Source organism: Petaurus breviceps, unplaced genomic scaffold (assembly GCF_028583685.1).
Source record: "Petaurus breviceps papuanus isolate PSGF00001 unplaced genomic scaffold, PetGlider_PUasm1.0 188, whole genome shotgun sequence".
In the NCBI taxonomy this organism is placed as follows: domain Eukaryota; kingdom Metazoa; phylum Chordata; class Mammalia; order Diprotodontia; family Petauridae; genus Petaurus; species Petaurus breviceps.
This window is the reverse complement of record NW_027185804.1, coordinates 13,104,787-13,124,457: the sequence shown is the minus strand read 5'-3', so window position 1 is coordinate 13,124,457 and position 19,671 is coordinate 13,104,787. Positions and strand designations below refer to the sequence as shown.

Sequence of the window (19,671 nt, the reverse complement as noted above, 5' to 3'; positions counted from 1 at the left end):
GGGGGGGGAATGATAGGGGAAGAATTCATTGCAGTTGATCTCAAAATAGAGCATAAAGGTTCACTTTTTTTTTGTTTATTTTTAAATTAACAAGCACCTTTTCTATCTCCTTACATCCAATTTAAAAGAAAAAAAATCTTTATCATATAAATACACACACACTTGTGTGTTACAAAACAAATTTTCCCAGTGTCCTATGTCTAAAAAATTTAAGACCCCTTCTGAAAATTGAATCAATCCCATCTCTGTCTCTAAGATTATCATGGATCAGAGATCCTAAGTACAGTTCTATTTCTAGTGGAAAAGAATTGGAAAATAAGGGGGGGTGTAAATCAATCACTCAATAAGCATTTATTGAACACCTACTATGTGCCAGGTACTGTACTAAGTGCTGGGAATCCAAAAAGAGACAAAAGACAGTCCTTGCCCTCAAGGAACTCATAGTAGGGAGCTCATTATATAATGAAGGTGCCCATCAACCAGGGATGACTGAAAAAATCATTGTATGAATGTATTAGAATATTATTGTGACACAAGAAATGACCAAAGGGATGAGTTGAGAACAACTTAGTAAGACATGAATGAACTGATAAAAAATAAAGAGAGCAGGAAAAGAGCAGAACAAATTATATAATAATGATACACTTAGGGGAAAAATGAACAATTTTGAAAGACTTTAAAAAAAACCCTTCTGATCATCCAAGCATCATCATGATTCCAGAGTACTGATAATGGAGAACATTAACTAAATCCTGCCAGAGAAATGAGAGACTCAATATACAGAAGGAGGCATATATTTTTGGGCATGGCTAATGTAGAAATTGGTTTTACAAGACTATGCATATTGTTACGAGGGTTTTGTCAATTTTTCCCAGTGGGTTGTGGGGAGGTCTGAGGGAGGGAAATAATACTTGTTTATTGAAAAAAAAAATTCCATTTGCAGCTTTGAAAAGTATAGTAGGCAGTCCTGGGAAGAAGTCTGAACTTCCACTGACCTGTGTATATTAGTGTCTGACTTGCCACTTCCTTGAGGAAGCACTGCACTGTTGGAATGATATTGTTGTTTTTTGTACAGATGTTTTATCAGTCATGTCTGACTCTGTGACCCCATTTTGGGGGTTTTCTTGGCAAAGATATTGAAGTGATTTGCTGTTTCCTTTTTCATTTCATTTCACAGATGAAAAACTGAGGAAAACAGGGTTAAGTAACTCGCCCAGGGTCACACGGTTAGTAAGTTTCTGAGGCCAGATTTGAAACTCAGGAAGATGAATCTTCCTGCCTCTAGGCCCAGCACTCTATCCATTGTGTCACTTGCCTGTTCCTGGAGAAGTGATAAATCTACTAAATTCCATGTTTAGATGAGTCATCATTTGTCTACTCAGTATACCCCCAAATGCGGGTACTTCAGCTAAGCAAATCTCTTTTGCTTGACCTGATTTTTCCTGAAACTCAAATGTTCCTTCTGACATAAATCCAACAAGGCTCACAATCAGAGCTTCTGTAACCTGAGGTTGGGGTCACAGTCACATTCTAAGTTCCCTATTACCTATGTTTTTCTCTGAATTTCTCTGACTGCTTAGCAGGGTTTGAAAACATCTGATGTGTGTGTGTGTGTGTGTGTGTGTGTGTGTGTGTGTGTGTGTAAGAGACAGGAGGGGGGCAAGGAGGAGAGACAGAAAAAGAGAAGAATAATAAGTGAAGGGGGAAATAGAAAATAGCAAGGCAGTGTAGAATGATCTGGCTATTGGAGAGAACAGGGATAGGGCCAGACTTAGCCTAGGCAGAAGGCTATTACATCAGATACCTTAACTGGTTTAAGGCACACTATTTTCTGGTTGGGCATAATTCATTATTGAGAAAACATAGTTTGGGAAATTAAATGTAATTAACCCATTTGGGAAGGATGGAAAATGGGCTCAGTAAGGCATTATGCCTCTTCTCCCTTCTGCTCAGGGCAGCTCAAGGTTGGAATAGACCAATAGCGTCAGATTGAAATAGAAATAGCGGCCAGTAAGCCATACATTAGAACTCCTGCAGGCCTCATATTGACTTAGTTTTAAAATATATTACCAATACCTTATTTTATTTTATTTACTCTGTCAAATATTTCTCAATCACATTTTGATCTGGTTCAGGAAGAACTCAGGAGTATTATGGACTGCAGGTGGTGTGTTGGATGTATCTGGGCTAGACTATGCAAGGAATATAAGGGAGCAAGGACTTGTTGACTCAAAGATCCCAGGCTGCTAAGTCCAACTGAAAATTCCCCCAAGTTAAAATTTTTGCTAAAAGAAGTAAACACCTTCCTTTAGTGAAGACTGAGGTCCTACTACAGTGCCCCAGTGGGGTATGGAGGTAACCTTGCCTGTATCTTCCTCATACCACCAAACCCAGTTTGCCTATAACTCCTATCCATGGCATAATATAAAGAAGACAGTCTCAACAATGATGGCTGCTTCAAAATGAGAAGGGACTGACTGCCTTATAAGGTTGGATTACTACATTTCAGTAACATCATATAGAGAAGATTCGTACACTGAATAAGAGACTGCACCAGATGACTTACAATGCTTCTTCCAACTCTACGATAGTTTATGTGAGGACATACTAGTTTGGGTTTTTGTTCAGGCATGGTTTAAACTAGATGACCCCTAAGCTCTCCTCCAATTGTGAGATGATTCTCCCTCCCCTATGCCTTATCTCTCCCCTTAGCCTTTCTCTAGGCTTCACACCCCACACCACCTCATTCCGTTAGACATTCCAATTAAGATATGATTTCTAGATTCTTTTCCATCCTGGCTGTTCTCCTTTGGACCCAATATTGTTTGAGGGACCCTCAACTTATTATCTATCTTTCCTTCCTATGTCTCCTATTTAAATCCTACTTATCCTTCAAAACCTAGCTAAGACCCATATCCATCATTAAGCCTTCCTTGTCTACTTCACAAAATCATAGCATTTGAGAGTTGGAAGTACCTTAGAGGCCATTTAGTCTAACCCACACCTGCTTAAGTATTCCTTCTACAACATTCCCAACCAGAGGTCATTATGCTTCCAAAGGAAGACTTCTATTGATAGTGAATCCATTATCTCGTAACACAACTCATTCCATTTGTAGATAGTTCCATTATTAAAAGAATTTACAACTAGATTCAATCTACTCCTCTGTTACTTCTATCCAATACTCCTAAACTGTCCTTGAAGGCCAATTAGAACAAATTTACTCACCTCCCCCCACCATAATAACTCTTCAAATACTTCACAACTATTGTGTTAGCGCAGTTCTGTATCTTGCACAACAACGATGAACACCACGCAGGGGATTCATAAACTCTTATTGAATTAGAGACTTCCTTAGGTAACTTTTTTCATAATACTCATTACTTTCTTCAGTACAATTCTTGTTTCAGAAACATATGGAGAAATGCTAGTTATCTCAGACACAGAAGATATGATTAGAAGAGAGGGGAACAAATGGATGGGGTAGATAAAAAGGAAGACTTACTTCCATAATAATGATGAAGGCCATCTTCGCAGCAAGGATGTGCCAGAACTGCATAGTGTGTAAATACTTCTTTTCATGGTCAGGGGGATAACGGTAATCTCTATACCTACATTGGGGAAAGAAACAGTCGTGAGTCACAGGTTTACCCATTTGTCAGAGAGTTGCGGATGGTATGCATATGTGAGTATCTGTAGGAATTCATAGGATCATAGATTTAGAGTTGGACCTCAGAGCCCATCTCATCTAATTCTCTCATTTTACAAATTAGGAAACTGTATAAAGTCCCAGGGGATATAATTACTTGCTTAAGGTCAAACAGGTAGTAAGTAGCAGAGGTAGGTCTTGAGTTAAAATATGGTGATATCGTTCCTGCATCACAATGCTAGACCATATGATAAAATCCTTAGCATAGTGCTTGGTATATAGTAGGTGCTTAATAAATTCTTCTTTCTCTCAGTTGGCCCATCTTAGATGAGGATGATTTTGTTGTTATTCTTCAGTCATTTTTCAGTCATATCCAATCCATTGTGACCTCATTTGGAGTTTTTTAGGCAAAGATGCTGGAGGGGTTTTCCATTTTCCTTCTCCAGATCATTTTAGAGACAAGGAAATTGAGGCAAATAGGGTTAAATGATTTGTCCATGGTCACACAAGTAGGAGGTGTCTGAGGCTGAATTTGAACTGATGAAGATGTGTCTTCCTGATTCCAAGCCCTTTGCTCTGTGCACTGCACCATCCAGCTGCCCTTGGATGAGGATGACATAATACCTCTATTTCCTACCTCTTAGGTTTATTGTGTGGCTCAAACGAGATGATATATGGAAGGTGCTTTGCAAAACTTAAAGCACTGTCCAAATATCAGTTGCTATTTTATGTGGTATAGTGGACAGAGTACTAACCATGGAATCAGGAACTTAGGTCCTACCTCTGACAATCTCTTAATTTCTCACTGTCTCAGTCAGCTCTCTAAGAGAGTAAATCTGCTTCTCTGTTGGGAGTTTCTACTCCCATCCTGGGATTTCACACCAGGAAATCTCTCACAGACCTAGATCAACAATAATGGTCAGCATCACCATGGTCATTGACGGCATCATCACTTTATTATTAGTGAGTTTCCTTTTCTCGCGATTCTTGACATTCACAAGGATCCCAGGCAGAGCTAAGATGAGATTTGGCCCTCATTCTATCAAATGTTGCCATCTGATAGAGGAACACTCTGAGCTTCATAGGTTCCAGAATTATTTCAATTGACAATTATGACAATTTCAATGGATTACACATCCATTTAGTGGGTGCAGAGCCAAAATTTGAACCCCTATTTTGGGGCTCCCAGTCGAGGTCTCTTTCTACCCTACCCTATGGCCTCTTAGGTTTCCTAAATTGGTCTGGGATAGTGACATTAGGAGACTCCTATTAAGTAAAATGAATTAATCAGATACCTGCAAGTGGTGAATGTACCCGAGTTCGCACCAGGTTCATTAGGAAAATCAGAGGTTTGGAACACGGAAAGGCTGTTGTTAATGTATCCAGACATGGGGGAATTGGGGTCAGTCGAGTAGGCATAGTAGTAAACCAGCCGGGGAATCATGTCCGATGTGAAGGCAACAATGAAGGCCTGAAACCAGTGAGGAAAAACAAGTGAGTAGTCAAAGCACTGTTGTGAGCTTCTGCTCTGATCATTCATCTAGATACCTTTCCAAACACAGTAAGAATGTGGCAGGGGAGCGCCTTACTATGGTAGCTATTTGAGAGTTATAACATTGTTAGGGCCTAGGAGATGATGCACTTCATGTCAAATGATATCTCCTGTTTGTATTGTTCTGAGAAGGCAACCATCCTTTCTGTAATCACAGAAATCCAAGAGCATTGTTCTTATCCTTATCCCTTGACACTAGTGTTATGAAAGGGCCTACTGGGATTAGGTTTGGTCATCTCTACTGATCACTCTTGTTGGTTACAGGTGGACGCAGTGCAGGATTCAGAGGGGTAGGTTGGAGGCCATGTTGTAGTAGATCTTTTCCCCCAGTGGTTAGGCAAGGCCACATGAAAAAGTAAAAAGGTACGCAGGAACACTCATTCTACATTTCATCGTGCTTCAGAAAGAAGCAGATAGATGTGACAGTAGAAAGAGTGCTGGACCTGGAGTCAAGCAGACTTCAGCTCAAATATATTCTCATTAGGCGCCTGAGCCTGGGCAAGTCCCTTACACTTTACCTGCCTCAGTATCCTTATCTGTAAAATGAGGACAAAGATAAGATATTGGTTGAACTGGGGAGGTTTGAATTAATCACACACACACACACACACACACACACACACACACACCCACACACACCAAACAGTCCCATAATATCAACCAGGGCTGTTACAAGGAAGGAAGTTGTAGTACAGAGCTTGGGTAGTTGGGATTAACTTTGAATTAACTGCACCAGATGCAAAATAGCATCACAGGCACCCATTCTACTCTTGAATATCTCTCATTGTTATGATATTTTGCCTTAAGTAGAGCCTAAATATATAACTGTAACTTTGATCACTCCTTCTTTTAGCCCTTTGAAATGGACAAAAATTTGACTGATTTGGTGACAGGGGTTCCAGACACCACAACTCCTCTCCTAGAGGACTCTGGAATACTAGGGCCATGGATCTTCTAGGATGAGGCATTGCTCTCAGCAGATCCAAAGGCAAGAATCAAATGCACAGAGTTGATTTCCATATTCTCAAGAAACAAACTTCCCACCCAGAAAAATCAATCACTTGATTGCGAACAGTCAACTTACATTAGTAACAACAGATAGAACGGCCATGCCATTGAGAATTTCTTGCCACACTCCTATGCTATGGGCCTTGGCAGCCACTGGCCTCCTGTATTGGGTGGTCAGTTTCCAAGAGTCAACTCGGATTTCCAAAATGTTGTTCATAAGGGCAAGGAGAGGAGCCAAAGGAAAGGAGGCCACAAACAGTGTGATGAAACCAAACTGGATGACTGTAGAGAAAGAAGAATCAGAAACACCAACTTCAGTACACAAACACTTGCTAAATATCTCTTGTATTCAAGCCACTCCACTAGGCTTTAAAGATGCAAAGACAGAGTAATCTCTGCTCTTTCAGAGATTGTAGTCTCAAATTCTTATATTCGATTGACTTGACATGCATTGGAGTGGACTCTACTTAGTCAATACTAAGTCAATATCCTAGAGTCTTAAAACTGTCTAATCCCCGACTGTTTCCCTACTACCTACAAACATGCCCATGTCTTCTCTAACCTCAAAAAAATCCTTGCTTGATCCATCCATCCCAGCTCACTATCAAGCCAGATCTCTTCTGCCTTTTATGATTAAATCCTTTGAGAAGACCATCTACATTAGACATCTCCACTCCCTCCACCTTTGGAAACTCTTCTCTCCAAAATTAATTATAATCTCCTAATTGCCTCTTCTCAAACCTTATCCTTCTCAACCACTCAGTAACCTTAGAAATGGTCGAGGGCAGCTAGGTGGCCTCCAGCCCTGGAGTAAGGAGGACCTGAGTTTGGATCTGGCCTCAGACACTTAACACAAAAAAAACCAGCCATGTGACCTTGGGCAAGTCGCTTAACCCCAATTCCCTCCAAAAAGCAAAAAAAAAAAAAAAAGAAATTGTCAAGCTTCCTCTTCTTGATATTTTCTTCTCTGTGGGTTTTGTGACACTTCTCTCCCATGGTTCTTTTCCCATCCATCTGACTTCATAGTCTCCTTTGCTGGATCTTCACCCACATCACACCTACTAACCATGGGTGTCCCATAGGACTCTATCTTCTTCTCTATCTATACTATTTCACTCAGTCATCTCTTTAGTTCCTATGAATTCATTTATCATCTACATGCTGACGATTGCCAGATCTACTTATCTACCCCTAACCTCTTTGCTGATCTATAGTTGCAAATCTCTAACAGCCCATTAGACATCTTGAATCAGATGTCCTGTAGACATCTTAAGCACATGTGCGAAACTGAATTCCTTATGTCCCTCATCCCTGGAATGCTCTTCTTCTTCAATCACTGCCTCCTGGCTTCCATGGTTCCCTCCAACTCCCAATTAAAATCCTACATTCTACAGGAAAACTTTCCCAAACCCTCTTAATTCTAATGGCTTCCCTCAGTTGATTGGTCACGTACAGAGTCTATATGCAGTTGTGTGTGTGTTATCTTCCCCCAACATCTTGTGAGTTCCTCGAGGACAGGTACCAAATTTTACCTTTCTGTCTCTAGCACTTAGCACAGTCCTTGGCACAAATAAGAAGTGTTTAGGGGGAAAAATTCTCCTTTATTTTTATTAACCTCTAACTGAAATCTAGCACTTCCTTCAATAATTTAAAAACATCATTTAAAACCATTACTAGGTTTGAATCCCAAAGACATTTAAAAAAAAAGTAAAAAGACCTATATGTACAAAAATATTTATAGCAGCTCTTTTTGTGGTGGCAAAGATGTGGAAATCAAGGGAATACCCATGAATTGGAGAATGATTGTACAAGTGGTACCCTATGATTGTGATGGAGTATCATTGTGCTACAGGAAATGATGAGGTGGATACTTTCAGAAAAAGATGGCAAGACCTATATGAACTGATGCAAAGTGAAGTGAGAAGAACCAGGTGACCATTGTGGACTGTAACAGCAATGTTGTAATGACAATCAACTATGAAAGACTTAGCTACTCTGGTCAATACAAGCATACAAGACAAGTCCAAAGAACTCATGATGAAAAAATGCTGTCTACCACCAGAGAGAGAACTGATAAGCTTCTAGTGCAAATTCAAATGTAATTTTATCACTTTCTTAATTTTTCTTGCTTTTTAAAAATATGGGAGTATATTTTGCGTGACTTCACATGTATAATTGACATCATATTTCTTGCCTTCTCAGTGAAAGGGGTAGGAGGTGGAAGAAAAGGGGAGAATTTGGAGCTCAAAATTTAAAAAAGAATATTCAAAATAAATAATTATTTCAAAAATAATCATTCAAAGAATGTGTCCATAGGCTTTACCAGATGGCAAAGGAGGAGTCCATGATATCATAAAAGGTTAAGAATCCCCAATCTCCAGGAAGCAGGAGTGATTCTGTATACACAAGAAATGCTATGTCTATTTACAGGAAAAGGAAATTATGTGACCAGGCTAGGCCCCAGAGCAGAGCTGAGAAAATGCAACTCCTTTCTGTTGTTGGACAGGTAGATGTGGAGTATATATGACATGTAATGGCATGGTTGATATGTGACCTGGTTTTGTTTAATTAAAAAACAAAATCTTTGAACAAAGGCTCCCTAGGTAAGGGAGAGATATGTGGAAATGAATGTGATGCAAAAACAAAGCAACATTAATAAAATTTTTTAAGAAGAAAGACTTAGGGGTGGCTAGGTGGCACAGTGAATAGAGCACTGGCCCTGGAGTCAGGAGGACCTGAGTTCAAATCTGACCTCAGACACTTAACACTTACCTAGCTGCATGACCTTGACTTAACCCAAATTACCCTCCAAAAAGAAAAAGAAGAAGAAGAAAGACTTATCATGCCCCTGACAGATTAAATGATTTTTATAAAATGATCTTCTCTTTCTATCAGAAGCCCAGGCCTATGTGGTCTCACACTGAGGTTTGGCTTCTTATTCTCCTTGAGGGCCTTAATTCCAAATGGAAACCCTCAGGAAATCAAGGCTTCCTGACTGCAATGAGAAAGAAAAAGGGAGAGAAACTCTGGAAGGACATTTAAGTGAGGGAAAAGAATATATTCAAGGGGAATGAACCCTGGATTTGGAGTCAGAGGACCTCACTCTGAATCACAGTTCTGCTACTTTATTGCCTGTATGAACTAGCACAAGTCACAAGCTCTAGCTGCCTCGCTTTCCCTATCTACAGAATGGGGCTTGAATTAAATGCCCCCTAAGGTGCCATCTCTGGTCCCAAGACTGTAATTAAGTAGTGATGATTCCTTCCCTGTCTCTTTTCCCCAGGGCTATTTTCAAATGAATCCAAAACATCCTCGGGCTATGGTTTTCTTTTATGGTAACTGGCAGACCTAGATCAGCCCTAGAATCCTAAAACAATAGCATTCTCTCCCTCACAGGCGTAATAGCTTTGTAACAGGAAAGCATGGTCTCTAACATCAAAATTAAAGGATATAGGGATTGACTCCCACAATCGCTTTCTGCCAGTATGGCTGGCCAATGAACCACAAATTTATAGAAGTTCTTTAATAATGTTACTTATGATTTTAGCCTGACCTGCATCTTCCAGTAAGGAATTCTGTAAATTGCATGCCTGCTGTTTAAAGTAGGCCTTCCTTTATGGTTGGCCCAAATTCACCTCATGGGATCTCGATTTAGAGCTGGAAAGAACTTCAAAAATCATCTAGTCCGACTTCCTCATTTTACAGATGAGGAAACTGAGGCCCAGGGAGGCTAAATGATTCTCAGGGTCACGCAAATAATACATGGAAACACTGGCTCAAAATCCAGGTTTTCTGTCTCCAAATTTAGCATTTTTTTTTTCATAATATCATCCCATAATAAAATGAAAGGATTGGACTAGATGACCTTTAAGAATACCTTCCTGCACATATTTCTTGGTCTTCCCATCTATGATCCCTCATCAGACTTTATGAAGTATCCCTAGGTACCCCAGGAATTGGTGAAGCAAGTTCTTGTGCAGCCAATCCCTTCTTGTCATGATTTGAGGGTTTTGACCATGGCTCTTTCTAGTTTTCACCTTCTGATTCTGAGTGCTTTCCCTGGCTGTCCCCCACACCTGAAACTCTCCCTCCGTATCTCCAAACCTTAGCTTCCCTGGCTTCCTGCAAATCTCTGCTAAAGTGACATATCCTACAAGAAGTCTTCTCTGTTTTCTTTAATGCTACTTCCTTTCCTGTGTGATTATCTCCAATTTATCCTATATACATCTTGTTTTTACATAGTTGCTCATATTTAGTTCCCCCTAAACTAGACCACAAGATCCTTGAAAAGTAGGGCTACCTTTTCCTCTCTTTATATCTTGAGGATTTAGTGTAGTGCTTGACTCATAGTAAGGCACTTGGTAAATCCTAGTTGACTAAATAAATAACTATTTGATTATATACCAACAAGTGAGGATACTGTAATTGATTATTCCCTTTGGCTCCCTCTGCTGGCAGGCTCTGAGAGTAAACAAATTCAATACAGCTCAACAGGGGCTGTGTGGTGGCACAGAGCTTCCTATCCGTTGACAGTTTAGGGATTAATGACTTAATTTTTTTGGCTACTGTTTCTTTAAACTATTAGACTTCATTCCTTAACCTATGCCATGTTACAAGTCAGTGACAAGTCCAATGCTTAGCAGAGTACTCAGCACACTGGTAGGTTCTTAATATTTATTGACTAACCCCAACTGTTATCCATCGGCAAATGCTACCTTCCCCTCTTATCAATAGGTTCTTCAAGAAGGCAGCTAAAGAGAACTTACCCATTTCTAAGTACTCATAGAACAGCCCCAAGGCCCCAAAGCTCTGAAGAGCGTGATCCTGCTCCCATCGGCTGTACAGTTTCTCAGAGTTGGTCCTCGCTCTTCGGCGTCTCCACCAGTTCCAAACCCAACTGTGAGAAGACGGTAAAAGGATGAGTGAAATAAAACAAGAGGCATAAAGAGTGACTGAATAAGGGAGCTTGAAGGAAGCGTGTGTGTCACTTAGTCCAACAGCCTTAGCCTCTTTGGAAACTGATGGGGAAACTGAAGCCCAGGAAGTTTAACTGACGTGCTCTGCCATGATCAGCTTCATGGAATAGATAGAATGCTTTATCTAGAGTCAAGAATACCTAGGTTCCTATCCTACCTCTGACACTTACTAGTTGTGTGAGCGTGGGCGAATCCCAACCTATCAGAACACCAATTTCCTCATTAGTAAACTGAAGACAAGAACATGTATCGTGACCCACTTCAAAGGGTTGTTATGAGGTTCAAATAAGATCATGCATCTAAAGCACTTTTCAAACTTCACATTTCTGCAGAAGAATCAATTACTATTACTACTACTACTACTACTACTACTGCTACTACTACTGTTGCCACTATTACTACTACTACTGCTGCTACTACTACTAGCCAGCAGCAGAATTAGGGCTAGAACTCAGTTCTTTTGTATCTCCCACTGTCACCTTGGCAGCAGATCTCCAGGGGAGTGACTCAGGGTCTGTAGTTGGTTTTGAGCTGTTTAAAGCTTTGATCCCTAACTTGGATAAAGGAGTAGATGACATACTTACCAAATTCCCAGGGGACACAAATTTGGAAGGATAGTTAGTGCACTGAATGACAGAGTCAGGATTCAAAAATGATCTTGACTTGCCATAGAACTAAGTAGAATCTAACAGGCTAAAATTCATTAGTGATTACTGTAAGATCATACTTGGATTCCAAAAATCCATTTTCCAAATACAAACAGAGAGGGATGGTTAGATGGCTGTTTGCATGAAAAATCTTTTGGAGTTTTAATGGACTGCAAGCTTAATCTGAATCAATAATCTTGAGGTAGCAGGCAAAAATGCTTAATCCAATCTTAGACTATGTTAAGAGTCATAGCTGGCAGAAATGAGGAAGTGAAGGTCCTGTGGCACCTTGGCCTGGTGAAAAGAGTTTGGGATATTATGTTCTGTTTTGGGTGCCACCATCTAGAAGGGATACTAAAAAGCATCCAGAGATAGGCAACGAAATTGGTAGAAGGCTTTGAGTCTTCCTTCCTTCCATCCTCCCTTCCTCCCTCCCTTCCCTTCCCTTCCTCCCTCCCTCCTTCCTTCCTTCCTTCCTTTCAAAATTGGTTTTAAGTGACTTGTCCAGGGTCATACTGCTGATAAGTGTCTGAGACCAGATTCAAACTCAGGTCCTCCTGACTCCAGGGTCAGTGCTCTATCTACTATGCTACCTAGCTGTCCCAAGTTCATTTCAAATTAAGAAATATTTAAGTGTCAAGGGACTGAAGGGGACATGATTAATGCATTCTAGTCCTATTTTAGAGGTCGCCATGTGAAAAAATGGACTGAACTTGTTCTATTTGGCTAAAGAGGGCAAAACCAGGAGCAAATGGTAGATGTTAAAAAGAAGGAACTTTTGACTTGATGATAGGAAAATCTTCCTAATAACTAGAGCTACGTAAAAATGGAATAGTTTTCCTCAGGATTTGTGAGTTACCCCACTCATTAGTACTTAAAGCCAAAGCTGAACGACCATTTGACAGGTCTCTTTATAGCTGGCATTGCCTTTCAGGTATGATTTGGCTGAAAAGCCACCAAAGCCCAAGCCCCCTTGTTTTATTATCCTTGCACCTTTATATGCTGAGGCTGCTTGAACTGGGATGGGCCCAAGAGAAAGGGTAGCTAGGTGAAGCAGTGGAAAGAATGGAGTCAAGAAAATTCATCTTCCTGAGTTCAAATCTTACTAGCTGTGTGACCTTGGGCAAGTCACTTAGCCCTATTTGCCTCTGTTTTCTCATCTATAAAATGACCTGGAGAAGGAAATGGCAAACCACTCTAGTATTTTTGCCAAGAAAACCTCAAATCAGGTCACAAAGAGTTGGACATGAATGAAATGAGTAAACAACAGAAAGGAATGTGTCAGACAACAAAGGATTATGGGTTTCTAATATACATACATATGTATAGATGTGTGTGTATATATATATGTGTGTGTGTGTACATACACATTTACATAATATTTATATAAGTTTATTAATATTTATATATGTTTCACATCTATATCTATCTATATTGTTTTAAAGTTTGCCTTCATGATGGCACAACAGCTCTAGGAGGTAGATATTATAATAGTAATTTTATAGAGGGGGAAATTTGAGACTCTGCGAGATAAAGAAGCTTTCCCCATAGTCACACAGCTAGTAGGTGGCACAGGTGGGATTCAAACTCCTGTCCTCCCAACTGTAGACTCTTGGTATAACCTACTTTAACAAAATCAGCACCAGCTATGGGAGAAGATTTCCTCTTTTCCCATCTAATTCTTAGCTGTGAATAAAATGCAACATTTTCTTCACCACCATTTCTTCCCCCTTCACATCACTTCTGCTACAGTTCCCAGCTGAAAAAGAGATGTCTTTACAAAGACACTGCAGCCAATGGTTTTCCAATCCAAGCAGCACTCACGTAGCAGAGATCAGCAGCCTTTCTCTTGCTCAGTGGCATCTCCCAATGAGAGTCAATGAAGTCCTCTTTCCTCCCACATCAGTCAGGCTAACAGTGCTATACCTGGCCGAGCCTGTGTTACCTTACTGCATCAGTGACTATTTGAGTTACAGACAAGGTTTTTACTGGTTCAAATTTCTGTTGTAGAAGCAAGACTGCTATCATCCTCAAGGGAGCCTACATGTTTTGGTCCTCTAAATGGATCAGGGAGCTCTCCTTCTGACCTTAAAGCTCTGTGTAAATGTCATATGCTTATTATTAGATGGGGAACTCCAAAATAATACATACGGCAGAATGGCTTCCTGGATGTTACCCCAGATCTGCTTTCCAGCCATGATGATGGTGAGCTGTGTTGTCAGTTCTATGAGGCAGCCTGCTGGATCACACTGGACATAGGCAAAAGAAAGAAGGGACAATGAGAGGTACTTTCCCCTCAAGAGTAGAAAAGAAACAAATGCCCCGATCCAACTATCTGAACACCAATTTAACTTGTCATTTGAAGGGAAGCCTGTCAGATGTCTTCTAAGACATGATTGACCATTATAATTCAACAAAAATGAATGAAACACTTATTATGTCCAAGACATTATGCTAGGGACATTTAAAAAAATGACATGATCCCTACTTTCAAAGAACTTATGCTATACCAAGGAAGCTATGCCATGCAAGAAAAAAGACAAAGTAGGGACTCGGACAAGGTACCTTAGGAAAACTTGAGGAGATGGGAGCTATGTAAGCTCTCAGAAGGCAAGGAGCCTACCACAGTGCTGATTATATATCAGGCATTCAGTATGGCATCACCTTCCTGATGTCATGTTTCTCTTCAAGAATGAAGGACAAACAAAACACCAGCGACCCAAAGGGGACCTTTCCCTGAAGAGCAATCCTACCTCTTCGTTCCTCCATTTGTTGAACATGTATGTGTAGGCTCCTGGGTAGCCCACAAACTTCCCTTTAAAGAAAGCCACGTAAAAACACGACGAGTAATAGTTGACGAATTGAAACAGGAACATTTTCATCGTAAGCCTGTTCTCATACTCCAGGTGAGTTCGAGGAATTTCTGAAGGGTCAAAAACACAAATTGTTAATGCCAAGGACTGTATTGTCTCTCCCTGAGAACCAGTGCTCACCTGGGTAACTGGAGGCATGGCTGTGCCTAGGATATGGCCAACCTACATGGTACAGTGTCATGAGTTTTGCTTCCGGGTCAAAGGACCCAGATTTAGATCTTGCCTGTGACCTCTACAACCTATATCGCCTTAAGTAAGCCTAGCACAGAGGACGCCTCATGATTAACTTCCACGGTCTCAGTTTCCTCATCCAGAAAGTGAGGAAGTCAGATTAGGTTATCTCTGAGGTTTCTTCTCTCTATTGTGCTCTTCTCACATTGGTTTTTACTGCCTTCTATACAGTGAAATTACCTAAGCATTCACTCATAAGGCTTATGCCTGCATCAGCTGAGCTCTTTTAAGTCTCTTGTTGTTTAATATGCATATGGTTGGTTTAGATTTCCATATAAGCTCTTTGGAGGAAGAGGAGGAGAGGAGAAGGAGAAGAAGGAAGGGGAAGAGGAGAAGAAAAAAAAAAATTTTATCCTACAGAACCCTATTTGGGTCTTCTCAATACAATATTTTGTTTATGAATGAGTGGACTTATTCTTGAAAAAATTGTGCAGAGTTTTGCATCAGACTTGTCCACTGAGGTCAATGCTGTCCAAACTTGTCAGAGCAGCCTGGAGAAATCCCTAGAATTCTAGTTTCCATTAAGCAGTTTCCAGTGGAATTAGTCCTTCAGTGTAAAGGAGGGAAAGAAAGACCACTGCTACTCTTGACCTTCCTCTTTTGAGAATCTCCAAATTTATGTTTATCCCTTGAATAATCCAGTCCATACAACAGAGCTCTTTGTTCTCTCTCTTCATAAGATGCTGTTAATAAGATGAGTCATTAGAAAAGGGGGCAGAAGTTTTTCTAAAAGGATTTGTCTTTCCTATAAAGACAATAGAAGTAGATGACTCCTAAGGTACTTCCTAGCTCTCTATCCACGATCCTAAGATTCCTAAAGTCCTTTCCAGATTCAAGACCTTCAAGAACCCAGGGTTCTTAAACCTTTTTGTGTCATAGGCCCCTTTAGCAGGCTGACGAGAACCACAGACCCCTTCTCATCAGAGTTCTTATTAATACATACAATGGCATACGTAAGGTTATAAAATAATCCAATTATATTGATATATGGCTATCAAAAATTTTTTAAAGTGCAATTTCACAATTTCCAGGTTAAGAATCCTGCTCTATGTACTACGTGTTTCTCTTCTTGACTACTGAATGCTCTCACATTTTCCGAGGCTGCCAGATTTCATATTGTTTTTTCCCTTTACTCGACATACAGACATGCATGCACGCATGCATACATACATACATACATGTAAAACGAAAATTCATGCTCTGAAATAAAACCAATGCCATTTCCAATCAAAATATCTCAAAGCTACGAAATGCTAGATTCTCTTCTCACCACAAGAGGGCAGCAAAGATACAGCCAAGCAGGGACAAGAGTTCTGTTCTATTAATTTCCTCTTGCAAAGTTATTTCTATGGGGTCAGTGTCTTCTCACAGACTGAATTAGTGCTTCCCATTAACATAAAGGCATATACAATAATGTGCTCTGGTAGTGAACCTCCTGATTTTAGTGCAATTTAACTGCATTTCAATTAGAAGATGACAAAATGAATTTATTTAAGTACATCTCATTTAAATAGGCTGCGTGTAGTGGCTGATTATTGTTGTTTTTTTAAAGTAGCTGATTTGCTCTGATTGCCCTTTTATTGGATGATAGAACATGAGTGGGAATAAGAAAATAAAAGCTTTCCTGTTGAGAGAACAATGGAGCAGAAGAGATTTGAACTTTGAGGACTCGCTATTTAATTGGGTTGGAGTTGCTGTACCACCAAGTGTGTAATAAATAAGCTATCATTTACTAAACCTCAGAGAGTCTCGGAGGTGACAGCCTCAGGGAAAGAGGAGTATGGGCAAGAAGTCATTGACCGAGAGCTGAAAGGGACTTCAAAGGTCACCCAGTCCAAACCTCTTCATTTTAGAGATGAGACAACAGGTCCAGGAGATTGAAGTGACTTACCCAAAGCTGCACTGTTAGTAAAGTCAAAGCAGAGATCGGAATCCAGTAGTCCAAAGTGGGATAACCTAGAACTTTTGTTTCCTTCTGACTTATTTGACAAATAGGATCATGATTGCCTTAGAAAAATAGCATGCAACTACAGGACTGCCATTTTGGACTTTTAGTACTGAGAGTCTGGACCCATAAAAAAGGAAAGAGGGGTAGAATTGCTCTAGACTTTGAGATGGCCAAGGGAGAAGGCGTGAGAGCTAGTATGGTCATCTAGGTGGCAAAGTAGGCACAGCACTGGGCATCAAGTCAGTAAGACATGAGTTCAAATCTGGTCTTAGATGCTTATTAGCTGGGTGGCTATGGGGAAGTCACTTAACTTCTGTCTGCCTCACCTATAAAATGGGGTTATCGTTTGCACCTACTTCCCAGGGCCATTATGTGGATCAAATGAGATAATATTTGTAAAGGTCTTAAAAGTGCCTAGCCCTTAGTAGGTTTTAATAAATGCTTAGTCTTTTCCCTCCCCTATTATTTAGGAGAGTAAGATTTGTCACTTCTAGTTTCTTCTACTTTTTAGGATCAAAGGCCTTCTAAGGAACCTCACTAATTATAGTACCACACTCCTCCTTCCCTTCCAACAGAGACAAACAAAATCACACAGCTTTTATGGGGGAACAATATGATTTACTTAACTTTCAACCAGATTTTGACTGGGGACTAAGAAGAACTGGGTCAGTAAAGCAGCATCTGTCTTTCCTTTCTACTCTTTGTTCTTCTTTCTGTGGAATCCTTGTTTATTAGGGAACTGGTTCTTTGGGCTAATACTGTTCAGGCTATAGAATGACTTCAGAGATGAAACAGCCTAACACATGAGGGATTTAAGCACTAAACTTGGCCTTGGGTACAAGTTGGATGCAAGACATTTAGTTTGAGAGATGGAAAGGGCCACTTAGGCCAACACTTACACTCATCAGAAAATTAACAGTGGTGATTTATCCAATGTCTCACACATGGTTTGAGTGGCAGAGTTAGAACTCTGAGTCCTGGCATTCAGACCAGGGCATTTTCCTTCTCCATTTAGCCTCAGTCTTATGCCAAATGAAGATACTTTCATGTTATTATCCTATGTCAGATAGAAGGAGAGGATAGCAACTGGAATGACAAGGAATCTACACTGGTAAATATGGGTGCCATCAATTTAGTAGGCCAAACATTTGCTGAAAGATACTTTGGGACACATTGAGAGTTAAGTTCCATTAAAAGTCAAAGAGTTTCTGCTAACATTTTACCTTTGAGTTATAAAGTTAAAGGAATGTCTTAAAATACCAAAGGATGAGAAACACAGAAAGGTTGAAATTTGTGCTACTAGAGGGAATACCTACACTGTGGAGATCAGGGATCCACTGAAGTACTAAAATAGAATCCTTTCTTTCCTTTCAACTTTCTGCCTTTGTGAAACTAGACTATACCAGAAGCCAATTTCCTTCAGTCACTGACCATACTCTAACATCATCATCATCATCACATCATCATGACATTGTCACCATGCCATCAATTCAAACTGGTGTGGGGTTTTACCTCCAAGTATCCACTTCAACCCAGAATGTCTTCACATTTTAAAATTAATATCCAGTTGATCTAAGTAAGTTGACTCTTTGGACTGCCTCACTTTCCCTTTTTGTAAAAATGAAGGGCTTGGGATATTCAATGGAGTCTAAAATTCTTTCTGACTCCTAATAGCTGATTCATTAATTCCCATGTGTTTTCCAAGACTGAAATAAACAATACAATTTAAAGCTAGAAGGGCACGTAAAGATCAGAGTCTAACCAGGATTGACCAGGCAGAATGGCAAAATGGGTAGTTGCTGGTCTTAGACTTAGGAAGACTGGGATTCCATTTACACTTCTAATGCTTATTAGCTGTGGGACCCTGGGCAAATCACTTAACCTCACTAAGCCTAAGTTTCCTTATCTGTAAAATGAAGGAGTTGAACTTAGTGACCTTTAAGGTTCCTTGCAAGGTTCCTCTCAGTTTATGGTCTAATGGTCATGGATTTTTAAGGAGAAAAATTATGTCATTTGATTGTAATGGAAAAAGATAGTGATGGAAAATATGACATACTTGGCGATCTCAAGAGAAACACAGGGGAGCAGAGAAATCATAACCAAAAGGACTGGCAATAAATAGGTATAATCATGTAAATAAAAATAAATTAGAAGACATCAGATTAAATTCAATGCTGAGTCTTAATTCCAAGAAGAATGATGACTCATCCTCCCTTCTTCATAGTAATGAGGCTATAGGTGCTGAATGTTGAATTTCTTGGCCATCATGGCCACTACTTCAGTTGATTTGGCTTCTCTGTTGTGCCTTATTAAAAGGAGGATGGTTTATGAATGGGTGGGAGAAGAATATTGGGAAGCGGTTGATATAAAATACAAAAAGAATAATTTTTTAAAAGTAATTGAGATCAAAGTTTGATTAATTAAATAGGTGATCAATCTGGAACACCCACACACACGCATGCACACGCACACACACACACACACACACATTTTCTTTTATGTGTGACCTGTGAACTGGCTGTGCAGGCAAGGCCTTCAAAGGGTCCCAAGGACATTTTGGTTAATATAATTTCCCAAGCTGACAGCTTTGAAGTTGTAATTAGTAATTACTTACTCATTTGGATGACCACTTTGATATTAAGAGTTTTATTAAAAATTTCTCCAGTGATCCTAAAGCCACACCTTATTTTGGGGTGCAGTATATCTGACTCTGCCCCATTTTGGCTTTCAAGGTCTGACATTTACCAAATCATAGATCCAGAGCTGGAAGGGTCTTCAGAGAACATC

General features: G+C 40.0%; 1 protein-coding gene across 10 annotated transcripts in view; it reads right to left on the bottom strand.

Annotated features, from left to right (window-relative positions):
• Positions 1-19,671, bottom strand: part of ANO5 (anoctamin 5) — a 137,806-nt gene that overhangs the window by 5,154 nt on the left and 112,981 nt on the right. For all 10 annotated transcript variants that reach the window (XM_069091291.1, XM_069091295.1, XM_069091300.1 and 7 more), the window contains 6 exons: positions 14,586-14,755; positions 13,984-14,081; positions 10,976-11,106; positions 6,286-6,491; positions 4,945-5,120; positions 3,506-3,611 (listed from right to left, as the gene is read on the bottom strand). In XM_069091291.1, coding sequence (XP_068947392.1) covers positions 3,506-3,611; positions 4,945-5,120; positions 6,286-6,491; positions 10,976-11,106; positions 13,984-14,081; positions 14,586-14,755 — 887 coding nt within the window. The remainder of the gene's footprint in view (positions 1-3,505; positions 3,612-4,944; positions 5,121-6,285; positions 6,492-10,975; positions 11,107-13,983; positions 14,082-14,585; positions 14,756-19,671) is intronic.